This window comes from Rosa chinensis, chromosome 6 (genome assembly GCF_002994745.2).
Source record: "Rosa chinensis cultivar Old Blush chromosome 6, RchiOBHm-V2, whole genome shotgun sequence".
NCBI lineage: Eukaryota > Viridiplantae > Streptophyta > Magnoliopsida > Rosales > Rosaceae > Rosa > Rosa chinensis.
Genome location: NC_037093.1, coordinates 16,674,664 through 16,687,717, shown reverse-complemented (window position 1 = coordinate 16,687,717; position 13,054 = coordinate 16,674,664). Strand labels below are relative to the sequence as shown.

The window sequence follows — 13,054 nt, the reverse complement described above, 5'->3', positions numbered from 1 at the left end:
TTTGCTGTGATCAGAGAGGCTTGAATGTCCATCCCCAGGCCTAGTTTTAGGCCTTCGTCCCTTTGACTTTCAACTCATAGGTACATTTATCCTTGAATTCTCTACATATTATCTCAATCTTGTTGAGTTCTTTTAGTTAATTAGTTTTGTTTGTTGGGTTTTGGTACAATTATTGTATACTTTTGTTTATGTTTGTTCGAATAGTAAAAGCTTGGTAAGATTGGAAAAGTTTGGTTAGATTAACATTTTTTTTTTAAGGAAATTTTTCTTGCCAGTTCATTCCTATATTGCAGTTCATGGCATCAACGGAAAATTCATCCCACAATTCGTCATTCGATGAGTTGTTTAATGAGTTCATGAATTCATCCCACAGTTCATGGATAGTTGTTTAATGAGTTGGACAATGTAATTGTGATTTGTGACTTTGCATTGTAAACTTTTAATAAACCATCTCAGCCATTAAGGCTGTAGTGTTGTATGATCAGTTATGTTAATGAGTTTGTCAATTTGATATGCATCCTAGATTTCTAGGTAACAAAATGAGGGGCAAAATTGCCAGGAAATCCAGAATTTCAGATGAGTCTTTGAAAAAGTGAGAAAACAGTAATCTCCGACTATCTGAATTTTGGGACCAAAAAATCCGAAAGACTGAACCGACCCGAATGAGATCGGTTTCTATTGGTTTCTATTTTTGAAAAAGCCCGAACCGACTATTTCGATCTCAGTCTCGGTCTCACCAAATTTTGAGCCCGGCCCGACCCGAGCTCAGGCCGACATTTTATCAAACTTTAGTCCCAAAATAAGAAAGAAACCCGTAATTAACAGTATTTACTTCCCGTAAGTCGTAAGTCTCAACAAGCAAAATATCATATCCCCAAGGGAATCCAAAAAACAAAGGGTAAAATATCCCCTAGGGAATCCAAGTGGAAGAAAGCTAGCTGGCGGCCTTCAATTCATCAGAGGCTGACGTGTCATAAGACCACACAGTCAACCATTTCATAATTCGCATTAAACCCCTCCCACACACAACCCCCAAAGCCCTCCCCTTCCAACAGACTCTACAATACTACAGTACTGCCCCCCACTCTCCATTAAACCCCCCAACAGCAGCAGCACCACCACCGCCATGATTCCTCCTCCGTAAAAATGGTTCCCGCCGCGTCCCCATCCCCTTCCCCTGCACCCTCCCCCACCCCAACATTCTCCACCCCCTCACAAACCCCAACGACACTCTCCTCCATGCATCATCCTCATCATATCCGCCGTCCAAGCTCCCCATCGACTTCTCCCCGCCGCTCATCGCCATGGTCGTCGTCGTCGCCACCGCTTTCTTAATCGTCACCTACTCCCGTCTCATCTCCCGCCACGTCATCCCCCCGATCATCCGATTCTCCCGCCACTGTCGCCGCCGTCGCCGCCGCTCCTACCTCCCCTCCTCCATCGGCGACCTCGACTCCCCGCCCTACGACTCGTCGTTCGACCCCACGGACGGCTTCCATGTCTTCTCCCCATACGGCCTCGACGAGTCGGTGATCAAGACCATACCGCTGTCGCTATACACCGCCAAGACCGGCCTCCGGAGCAAGGACTGCGCCGTCTGCTTGATCGAGTTCGAAGACGACGAGTACGTCCGGACGCTTCCGGTTTGTTCCCACGCCTTTCACGTCGACTGCATCGACATGTGGCTCAGGTCCCACGCCAACTGTCCGCTCTGCCGCGCCGGAATATTCCGTCCCGAGTCTCCCTTCATTCCCTTAATGGCCGCCAGAATCCGGCCGAGCCTCGACGACGCGCTCCTTCGCAGCATGGCTCTCGAGCCTCTCGCGGAAACTCCGCCGCGAGAGACGGAGTCCACGGCGGAGATAACTCCCTGCGCGGAGGAGCAGTCGCCGCGGAGGACGTTCAATTACTGGGAGGACCGAATCAACGGCGGAGATTTCGTCCTCAAGCGGTCGTACTCGTTCGGATTCGAGCGGAGCTCCGCTTCGGAGCGGATGATGGTGACGGAGCCGACGACGGCGTCGCCGTGGCGTTACCGGAGAGGCGGAAGCTTCTGGAGCAAGAGGCCGTCGCCGTTCGGATCGCTGACGAAGCCCCGGGTCTTCTCGTTCCGGTCCCACCGAGGCATGAACATGAAGTCGCCTTTCTTCCGGCGAAAAGGCTTCTTCCCGCTGTCGGAGTCAAGCGCGAGATTCTCCACCGGCGGCGGCTCTTCCCGGCGGACGAAGTCGATGACGAGCCCAATGTTCATGAGGTCGTCGGCGTTGACCGCGGCGGCGTTCTCGTCAAGCCGGCTCCGGTGCGGCGACCCCGAGGCGCTGTTGTCGCCGGAGAGGTTTAACAGAAGATAGGAGGTAAAGAACGTGCGTTACATCAGAGAGCGCAATTAAAATTTCGGAAGGGACACGTGGAGGGAGGAGATGGAGGGAAGGCGGAGTAAAACGGACGGTGGGAGATGGGGGTCTGGGTGGAATTAAAGGAAATGGGGTCGGTTTTAATGGGGGGATGATGAAGAGTTAAAGAAGGCTGGTGCTGGTCATTAATGGAGGGATGAGAAGGCATTAAATGCCCAGAATAGACGAGAGAGGGAGTGAAACGCACGCAAAACAAAACGAAACGCAGAAAATTAAATGGGTTTTGGCGGCATTTATTTGTTTGGAAGAAAAAGGTTGGGGTGGCCTTTTCATGCAGAGCTTTACCTCATTTTTCTTCACCGACAATGTTCATGTGGGGGAAACTGACAAGTCGTTTTTAGGGTTTAGGGCTTGGTGTGGGTGGCGTGGTGTCACTCTGGCTTTGGTGGATTAAAGAAGAAGAAAGGTGGACTCAGGATTTGAAGTGGGATTTGGGTTCTGGGATTTGAGATAGGGTGGTGATATCAGAGCTAAGTCAGTGTTTGTCACTGTCCTTGTTTCAGTTGTTTGACTTAGGGAGCAGGTGTCCACATTGGGGGGAAAAGGTCAATGCGAAAGTGGGTTTTGTGGGGGTTCTTTTTGGGTTACAATTGTGTGATGATGGAGAATTGGAGAGTCGTGCTTCATTTTTTGGGAGGGAAGGATTACGTGTAATTCTATTGAGACAATGAGTTTTCATTTCTTTGTAGAGATTAATTGGAGCAATTTTTTGTGTTGCATATTTGGATCAAGATCAACTACGTTTTACTGGATACAATTTGTGTGCTCTTCATCTTGTAAAAAGAAATAAATCGCGCTTTCGATTGTTGTTTTAGATGAAGAATGTACCGCTGATCTTGTTGGTCAGTAGTGTTTATATTGCTCCAAGGATAGGTGAGCTTGCTATAGTTCTCTAGTTCTCTGAGGCCAGTGTATTGCTCAAGGATAGGCTGCTTTTGCAGTCTGGTAGTTTGTTTGATCATTTCTTCACTACGCATATTTTATTTACTCGTCATATGTAGTTATGTACCATTTTAGCGAATATAACGCTTGATTGAACACTTCTAAATCTCAGAATCCAAATCCACTTACACCTCCCATTAGCACGTATATATGTATCCCATTTATCTCCATCACAAAATTTAGCCACCCATTCAGTCCAAAAATGCACATAGGGTTACATATATGGAATCGCGTCTGCAGCCACCTTGATCACTAGAATTGCTTTGCCAGCCTTGTAAAGGAATTTTCTTTATCATCCATGTAGTTTTTTCTTTTTTCTTTTTGGTCGTGAAAAACATTCAAACAAAGGCCAGAAAAAGGCACAACCAGCCAACAGGCCTAGCAACAGAAACATAGCGTTCGTAGTCACAAGCCCAAAAGAGAGGGAAGACTAGATAAGCCCAAACCAAAGAGAAAAAAAGCACAAACTAACCAAGCTTAATTAAACGAAACAGTACGTCGATGAAGAAAAGAAACAGCAAGAAGAAAACAGAACGCCTTTATTAAGAAAAAGAAAAAAAAAAAAACAGAACTCCTATGAATTCAGACCCACAGAAATTTCCGGCGGAGGACACCGCAACTCATCGCGTGAAAGTATGTGGATTAGGGAGGACGGCGGTCAGTCAATCCAAACATCCGAGGACGTCTTCTTCACACTAAGTGAAGCAACAAGGTGAGCTGCGCAATTCGCTTTTTTGTGTATCCAAGACCAAGAGAACGGTCTGCACGGATCATCCATGTAGTTGATAATCGAAAACCTATTGGTACATGGGCTCCTTTGGTTTCAGTAGGAATGGTAACTGAAGGTGACTTTCTCATTTCTTACGTTGAAGAAGCTTCAGATTGTGAGTTTGTGACTACCATCACTAGGGCTGTCAATGGGTCGTGTCGGGTTGGGTTCGTGTCGGGTCAAGGTATTTGTCGTGTGGCAAGATACAAACTCAAACCCAACCCATTTAATAATCGTGTAAAAAATTTAAACTCAAACCCAACCTATTTATTAAACGGGTTACCCGTTTCCAACCCGCTTAACCCATTTAATAAATAGGTTGTGTCGTGTTTGACAAAATGACCAATTTAAGGGTTAACAATGCGACCAATTTAACTAAAAAAATGCATAAATTGATTAAATTCACAAAAAACTCTACAAGACGAAGAATATAAATAATTATATATAATTCATAAATAATTAAATCCAATAATTATAAAGTAAAATATTTCAAATTGTCTAATCCTATGATCAAATACTCTCAACGTCTAAAATTTCAGGATGAAGTATAGCATAATCGGGTTATACGGGTTCACTTTGTATTGGCGGGTTGACCCGTGGCCGACCCATTTATTAAATGGGTCATGGCGGGTTGACCCATGGCTGACCCGCTTTTTAATCGTGCGGGTTCAACCCGCTTTATTTCGTGCGGGTTTCGAGTCGTGTTATCGGGTCGTGTCGGAATTGACAGCCCTAACCATCACCATGGTGTTAGATCTGTGGGCCAGCTGTTAGATACCAGTACTTTAAGTCTTGAACCAAATGTCAAACACAGTGTGACATTTAGTTGGATTGAGTACCCAATAAAGAAAGCCTAAAAATCGGTTCAACAATTTTGGGGGCTACATAGATTTGGGGCAACGATAATCTTTGCATTAAGTTCTTTTCGTCACATCTAACCTCACCTGCATACATGCAATGCATCCTTCATGCTTGTTTCAGTGGATAAGCCATCGTAGGATTGCCCGAATAGTAACTCATCAATGGAGTTTTTCATTCTTTTTCTTCCTATTTTCTTTTATATTGTTTATCTTTCCGCAAACGAATATTTACGTTCAAATTTGACTTCTTCAGAGGGAAATTTATGCTGGAGTTGGACTGGTTTTCCAAATGTCCCGACTCATGTAGTAGAAATTGTACTTCCTCTGTCCCAGACACTCCATATAATATTGGAACGAGAGAGAGAAGATTGATTAGGCCGCAAGGATGATATGTAAATTGAGCCAAATTTGTTATATTAAACTTACTCTATCTTTAGGGTCCAGTCCCTGTATTATTAAATTTAATGAGAGTAATTCCAACACTCCATTTTATCACTTGCAATATATTGCTAAAATGAGTATATGTAAATGGAAATATCGCTAAAATGAATATATGTAAATGGAAAATATATAACAATTTGGTGAGTTAAAATCATCACTCAAATTTAATATAATTTAATGTTGAAACAATGTTATCAAACACTGCAAATCTTAGTTATAAAAATGTTAGAAACGATCTTTTTTTTGAGAATAAGAAACCTTTATTGATAATAACCAAAATTACATCATACGGGAATGACCGGTGGTGGACATAAACTCCCCACTCTCCTCCCTAAAACCTAAACCAGTTACGGGTCCGTCATCAAAAATGACCTCCATGAGCCGAAAGGGCCCAACCCCTAACCAAACCAATCGCCCCTCAACTCGGGCTACAGCATAAGACAATTTCCGAGAGTCACGATAAATCCCTGCAGCCAACATAACAAACAGCCACTTCCCCTTCATCCACACCGTGTCCCAATCCAACCAGACCACGTGCAAGAGCAAGTCACTACCACATTGACAACAAGAAAACACCGAGAGTAAAACATGTAGTCCCCGGACATAACGCCATATCAACGGCACTTCATCCATACTAACCCAAGAGACAAAGTACATCCTCACAGCCAATCTCAAGAGGAAAGATACTCCCTTCAACACCATGGCCCAAAACCGCCAGACCATGTGCAGGAGCTTCTCCCCATTACTTTGACCACAAAAAGGTAAATTGAGTTCCAGGGAATAACACGACACACCTACCATAACAATACTCCAAAACCCTAGCTCAAAGGAGTAGGGACTTATTAGACTAAGCCAAAAACCTAAACTAAAAACTGAAATAGCACTAAAAACAAAAAAATACCATCGGAATCCATAGAATTGCCTAGAAGAACCTCCAGCGAATTACCAAGATCCCTCCCGCCAAGCTCGGCCCAACCACCAATCTTCCAAGCCAAGACCGTCAGAGCTGCAGATCGCTCATTCCTCCGCCAGCCGCGCCGCGAACGATCCGGTGCCATCCAACCACACCACCAACCTTCATAGACCTCCGCCCAAATCAGTGATCGACCCCAAAAGAGCAGCATATCCCTTTTGGAATCACCACTGATAGGAGAACCCCAATCCCGCCGCCGATCAACCCCACTCCAGTACCACTCTGCACCTACGATCGCCCACGACCATAGAAGGTCAGATCGAAATCGATTTACCCACCCTGACATCCACCTCCCTTCCATCTCTCCTAGACCACGCTTGAGATTGAAACCTGCCAAAGTTGCCAGAAATCTGAGAATTCCGAGGAGGAAAGTGCCCGTCCGGCTGCACGCGCCAAACGCCGACGAGACCAGAGGCCCACGCCGACGCGGGTGCGCCGCCGGACGAGGAAGATTTTTGTCGAGAGAAAACCCTAGCTATGAGAGAGAACGAGAGCGTTTTAATCGTTTTAATCGCTCTAACCCTCTAGAAACGATCTTTGTTGATCAAGTATAAATAATTAGAATATCCCCATTTCTTGCTCCTAGTACACTACTTGGTCCTGTTGTATATGCATAACAATGTACACTTAGCTGGAAGTGGATATATCACGCATGCACTTAATGCTCCATATGGCATCACCATGTATCACCATCACAATCATGCCTGCATGCAATCACCCTATTAGACTGCTTAATCAATTATTTCCTAAAAAAATAAGAGAATCATTCTATTTATGCTATGTAGAAAAGAAAACCCATCTCACCAAATCAAACCAAATGGACCCAAAAACCTGTTAATCTTAATGTCCTCCTCATCATCAACATAGTTTTAAGGCTTCACCATTAAGTTCAGTAGTAGTAATTAGAAACCAAGAAACAAAAGTAGTCCAAGAGCTAGCTTAGCAACTTCACCAAACTCATCTACCATTAAATGCAGTACTACAAACAGTTATATTTTCCCACCTGTATTTTCCTAACATGCATATGTATCCAGCTAGCTTCATCAAAAACCTCATAAACGCCGCTATAAATTGGTTGATCAGACAGATATTTTATCTTTCCCCAAAGCAATACCCACAATTTATTGCCCTCAGCTGAACCAAGCCTCCCCCCACCTCTCTTTCTGTTTATGGTTATCTTCATTCTTCACCAAGTTGCTTGCTAGCTAGCTCCATCTTCATGTTATACTTGTTTTGAAGTCTGTATCGATCAGACCCAGCTAGTTTCGGAATCTTTGAGTTTAGCTTGGTGGGCGGTGGTTTCATCAAAATTTAGGGTAGATGGATCAGTTTGCGGTGAAGGTGGAGGAGGCGAGGCCGGCCGCTGATGGGAGGCCGTCGGCAGGGCCGGTGTATCGGAGCATTTATGCTAAAGATGGGCTGTTGGAGTTGCCGGAGGGGTTCGAGTCACCGTGGCAGTTTCTCAGGTATCTGACATTTGTTCGTGTGCGTTATGGGATTGATCATGTACGTTAAATCGAGTGTCACATGTATTGTGAATCCTAATGTGTTTATTTCTTGGGAAATTATGCATGCAATGATTCAAAGTAGAATGATAGCATTTCTGAAATTTTTTGACTGTGTTAGTTGGAAGAATTAGAATCAGAAAAGAAAAAGGGTAAAAATCGAAAAAAGGAAAAAAGCTTCAATGAAAAATGGCCCATACAGGTCTCGAACCTGTGACCTTCGCGTTATTAGCACGACGCTCTAACCAGCTGAGCTAATAGGCCAGTTGATAAGTAGGATAAGAACTGGATACAATTCTCAAAAGAAATGTGGTAGGGGGATATGAGCACTCAAAAAGGCTCACTGGTCTGATTGGATTCAAATTGTTAGTATGAGATGATGGTTGAAACTCTGTTTTCACTGGCAGTGACTCGGTTAAGAGGAACCCAAGCGGTCGAATGCTTGGTCAACGCCAAGTCAACGCGAAGAAGGTACCTTCCATTTCCATTTGAGCAATGGCAGCAACCCATTGAAACCCAGGAGCTCAATTTTGTTAATAGGAAATACTAATGCCAATTTTGTTTACTGCAAAATGACAGGCGGGTCCATATGTGTGGAGTACCTATCAAGAGGTCTATGATGCAGCCATTCGTATGGGTTCGGCCATCAGAAGCCGTGGTGTCAATCCTGTAAGTCACACCTCTCCACTTATGTATTTATGTGTGTAACATTTTTATGGAAGAAAAATGTGTTCTTAGTGAAATAGGTGTATGTGTTATAGAGTTGATGTATAATAATGGTAGTGAGAATAGTAACTGTGAAATGGAAAAAAGATTGCTTTTTTTATATGTTTCAATGTTTGCAGGGAGATCGTTGTGGTATATATGGATCAAATTGCTCCCAATGGATTATTGCAATGGAGGTAATAGCAATACTGTATTTCTTTGTTTCATATATGTGCATATTATGCAAGACACTAGAATGAAGAAATGCTATGTTGACTGTTGAGAGCACATTTTTGTGACTGGTGGAAGTATTGAACTATTGGGGACTGAATCTTACTAGAAAGAGTGCGACTTTTTAGCCTTATGCTTTTGTTTTGTTTTGTTTTTTTTTTTTACAGGCCTGTAACAGCCATGCGATTACATATGTTCCACTTTACGACACCCTTGGTATGCTTGTTTTCTTTTTCAAGAATTGTTAGTGCATGTATCATTTTCCAGTGGCAGATAGTGAACTTCAATTTAGTTGAAGGGAAATTCTAAATTATCTTAAACTTTTTCCTTTTCAAAATCTACCACTTCACCATCGTTTATAAATCTGAATTGACCTGTATCCAGTGGCTGGCTACTGAATACTTGGTAGTTGTCTATTGGACTTTTCACAACAACTTACAGTTCTGTTGGAAACTACTGAAGAGTACCAAGTGTTTGCTAGCTAGCCACAACAAAAGCTTAGTAGCAAACCACCAAACGTGCCAAACATTTTTTGAATTCTACAGGGTATAAGGGGGACGTTTTGGGAATTAAGTTGTGGGAGGTGTAGGGAGAAAATTGGAAGGTGAACTTTCAGTTTCCCTTGAAATTTATTTGAATGACATTTCATGGTTTATGTTGCAGGTGCTAATGCAGTTGAGTTCATCATCAACCATGCTGAAGTTTCAATAGCTTTTGTTCAAGAGAACAAGATCCCTGCTGTGAGTTATTTTCCAAACTAGTATCTCATTATCATAACTAGATATATGTTTGAACTTTGAAGCCACTAGTGTCTTATATTTTCGGTACTAGAACATTCATAATCCAATTTTGTTGTAGTAAACATGATATAATTACAAGGGGCACCTTGTCTTGTATATATATATTTGATGGTTAATCTTAGTTCCTTTCCTAATATGCACTCCGTTTATATAAGATTTCTTTCCCTCTCCTTTTCTTTCTTTCTAAGATCCTTACCTGGTAATTCTTTCTGCAGATTATATTATGCCTTCCGAACTGTTCTACGCATTTAAAAAGTAGGTCATATACTATTTCCTTAAATACTTCAAATTTGAGTTCCAAGTTGTTAGGATTATATCTAAGGTATACATCTGTGTTGTTCAGCAATTGTCAGCTTCACGAATGTTTCTAGCACTCAAAAGAAGGAAGCAGAAGAACTGGGGGTATCTTGCTTTTCGTGGGAGGAATTCTTTCAGTTGGTAACTTCTTAACACTGGTTTCTCAATTAAGTTCTTCTTTCAGTAAAGGATTGGGCACTAACTTTCAACAATATAAAATCATCTATTATCTTTCATTTGCTCAGGGAAATTCAGATTATGAACTACCTCAAAAACAGAGGACTGCTGTTTGCACAATAATGTATACAAGTGGAACGACTGGAGAACCAAAAGGCGTAATCATTACTAATGCAGCATTAATGTTGGAAGTATTGTCAACAGACCATATACTTTTCCTAACAGATAGAGTGGTAAATAACTTAACACAGTTAACATCTTCAATTTCCTAGCTTTTAAACATATTCTAGCTTGATGTTTCTGAATTAATGCTTATTCTGCCTCTCTCTAAAAAAAAAGATAAAAAAAAAGAGAGAGGCAGAATAGCTCCTGTAACTTGTCATGAGTTGTTTGGGGTGCAATCTGGTGATTAATTTTCACCAGGTCCAGTACCCGTGTTTGGTCTATTGCACAGTTTTGTAGCATAAATGTACCTCATTTATATGTCAGAGGCAAATAAACTTGCAGAGAACATGTTTTGGTCATAGAGATTTAGTAGTTTTGTCCCTGAAAAGGCCAATACAAGGTCATTTTTGTTTTGGATTTTGTAGCATTATCAATATGAAATTATTTCCTCATTCGTAAATGAAAACTGTGATCCTTATTCTGTTTCCATACATATATGGGGTGCCTGTTTAAAATGCTATTTATACAGACAAAAGTTTAAATCATGTAGATGCAATCCACTTTAGCGAGCAGTGATAGTTTATTGTAACATCTTCAAGATGTGTTGCTATGGCCAAGACATGATTAATAAAAGTTTGGGTTGTATCGTAACCCTCAACTAGGGGAAATTTATACTTCCATTTTGACAGAAGTTGGATCCATATTAGGTCAAATTATGCTGAAAGCTTTGTGGTTGGCCATCAAATGAAAGATTTTCTACCAACTAATTAAATTGAGGGTGCTTATACAATTTTTAGTATGGTCATTCTCTGAAAGGTGCTTATTTGCAGATTATAGTTCATATTTTTCCAAAGTAACTTTGTTGAAGTATTACCAATAGATGGTTAAGGATTATATTTTTTATGAAGTTTAGTTACTGAACTCAATTAACAATTTGACATTTCCCTGATGGCGATAATATTGACTACTGACATAAAATAAATTCTATTACAGTGTACAGAAGAAGATTCATATTTTTCGTTTCTCCCGTTGGCCCATATATATGACCAAATAATCGAGAGCTATTGCATCTACAAGGGATCTTCAATAGGCTTCTGGCGAGGTGTAAGTATAAGCGTCATTCTTGCTATATTCTTTTTCTTTAGTTTCCTTATTAAACTTGATTGGTATTCTCTTCCTTACTTACCAACTTCAACATTTGTCCAATGTGAATGCTGTTGGACTTGCAGGATGTCAGGTTTTTACTGGACGACCTTCAGGAACTAAAGCCTACTACGTTTTGTGGGGTTCCTCGAGTTTATGACCGTATATACACTGGTAAAACAGATTCATCAATTTGAACTGTATAGATGTATGTCCTTGAATTTCTTTGTTGTTAATATTTGGCTTAAATACTGTTTCCAAAGGTATTGCTAGTAAAGTTTCATCTGGTGGTGTGCTGAGGAAGACCCTTTTCCAGTATGCATATAACTAGTACGTCTTACTAAGACCTCCTTTTTGGGTTTGCATTTGTATTCCTACCATAAACTAACTAATACATGTATGGCAGCAAGTTGGCAAATCTGGAGAATGGTTTACCACAGGAAAAAGCGGCACCTCTCTTGGACAAGCTTGTATTTAACAAGGTCAGTCATTCTATCATTCACCTTTTCATTCTTGAAATATCTGGTTTTACATCCGAACAACGCATTACTTCTATTTTATGTGTTACATTCTAACAAACTGAGTTACTTGCGGTAGATAAAACAAGCATTAGGAGGACGAGTTCGTATAATGTTGTCTGGTGCTGCACCTTTGCCCAGGCATGTGGAGGAATTTTTGAGGGTCACCAGCTGCAGCACTTTATCCCAAGGATATGGTATGGCTGACCGCATAGCATAATGAATATAACATATAATCAGTTAAATCATAGTGAAGATTCAGGAGTTTATATGAGCATAAGTATTCAACTCACTGTGCTCCCTTACCTTAATTCGTGATATATGTGTTTGACCTTTGGGATGTAGGGTATGGATGCTATTGAACTCATTCAAATAACCTTAATTTTCTAAATCAGCTATCATGACATGTCAGAAGCAGATATATATGAAACGAAGAGAACTAGAGTTCATCAGTTTGTTAAATATTGTAGGCCTTACTGAAAGCTGTGGTGGCTGTTTTTCGTCCATCGGCAATGTTTATCCTATGGTTGGGACTGTGGGTGTCCCCTTGACAACTATTGAAGCACGGCTTGAGTCGGTCCCAGAACTGGGATATGATGCACTTTCTAGTGTGCCACGTGGAGAGATTTGCCTAAGAGGAAAAACCTTGTTTTCTGGTTACCACAAGCGAGCAGATCTCACTGAAGAAGTCCTTATTGATGGGTGGTTCCATACAGGTAAATGTCTACAAAACTAGAAATGGAGTACTTTTTGGTTGATGCTCAATCTTTTGGTTTCTTTTTCAAGATGGAGCCTTCAACATTTTTGTTGATGATTAATTTTGAGTGGATGGATCACAGGTGATATTGGAGAATGGCAGCCTAATGGAGCAATGAAAGTTATAGACAGGAAAAAGAATATATTTAAACTGTCTCAAGGTGAATATGTTGCTGTGGAAAGCATTGAAAGCAAATACTTGCAATGCCCCCTTGTCACATCGGTATGTCGCTAACTTCTGTATTCTACTTGTATGATGAATGACAGGACTAACCTTTATTTCATCAATAAATGAGATTGTGTTCGTCTTTGTGCTACATTTGAATTTTGTGCTAGTGTCCTCCACCCTTCTTTCATG

The 13,054-nt window shown here is 41.5% G+C and overlaps 2 protein-coding genes and 1 non-coding gene across 4 annotated transcripts in view; 2 read left to right on the top strand and 1 right to left on the bottom strand.

The window, feature by feature from the left end:
• Positions 1 to 1,035: 1,035 nt before the first annotated feature.
• LOC112168780 (RING-H2 finger protein ATL65) lies at positions 1,036 to 3,301 on the top strand. The gene is given in 2 exon segments (XM_024305698.2): positions 1,036 to 1,204; positions 1,207 to 3,301. Coding segments are annotated over 2 exon segments (1,203 nt in total). The 5' UTR covers positions 1,036 to 1,146; the 3' UTR covers positions 2,352 to 3,301.
• A 4,167-nt stretch (positions 3,302 to 7,468) lies between these two features.
• LOC112169814 (long chain acyl-CoA synthetase 2) overlaps positions 7,469 to 13,054 on the top strand; it is a 38,410-nt gene continuing 32,824 nt past the window's right edge. The window contains exons 1-16 of one of the 2 annotated variants that reach the window (XM_040508151.1): positions 7,469 to 7,865; positions 8,312 to 8,375; positions 8,484 to 8,573; positions 8,750 to 8,806; positions 9,008 to 9,056; positions 9,504 to 9,580; positions 9,856 to 9,895; positions 9,984 to 10,078; positions 10,183 to 10,347; positions 11,273 to 11,383; positions 11,509 to 11,596; positions 11,686 to 11,752; positions 11,829 to 11,904; positions 12,020 to 12,137; positions 12,411 to 12,656; positions 12,780 to 12,919. In XM_040508151.1, coding sequence (XP_040364085.1) covers positions 7,720 to 7,865; positions 8,312 to 8,375; positions 8,484 to 8,573; positions 8,750 to 8,806; positions 9,008 to 9,056; positions 9,504 to 9,580; positions 9,856 to 9,895; positions 9,984 to 10,078; positions 10,183 to 10,347; positions 11,273 to 11,383; positions 11,509 to 11,596; positions 11,686 to 11,752; positions 11,829 to 11,904; positions 12,020 to 12,137; positions 12,411 to 12,656; positions 12,780 to 12,919 — 1,629 coding nt within the window. In that variant the 5' untranslated portion in view covers positions 7,469 to 7,719. The remainder of the gene's footprint in view (positions 7,866 to 8,311; positions 8,376 to 8,483; positions 8,574 to 8,749; positions 8,807 to 9,007; positions 9,057 to 9,503; positions 9,581 to 9,855; positions 9,896 to 9,983; positions 10,079 to 10,182; positions 10,348 to 11,272; positions 11,384 to 11,508; positions 11,597 to 11,685; positions 11,753 to 11,828; positions 11,905 to 12,019; positions 12,138 to 12,410; positions 12,657 to 12,779; positions 12,920 to 13,054) is intronic. The other variant, XM_024306873.2, reaches the window with a different exon arrangement.
• On the bottom strand, positions 8,095 to 8,168 carry TRNAI-AAU. The gene has a single exon. It is a non-coding gene; the product is annotated as a tRNA-Ile (tRNA).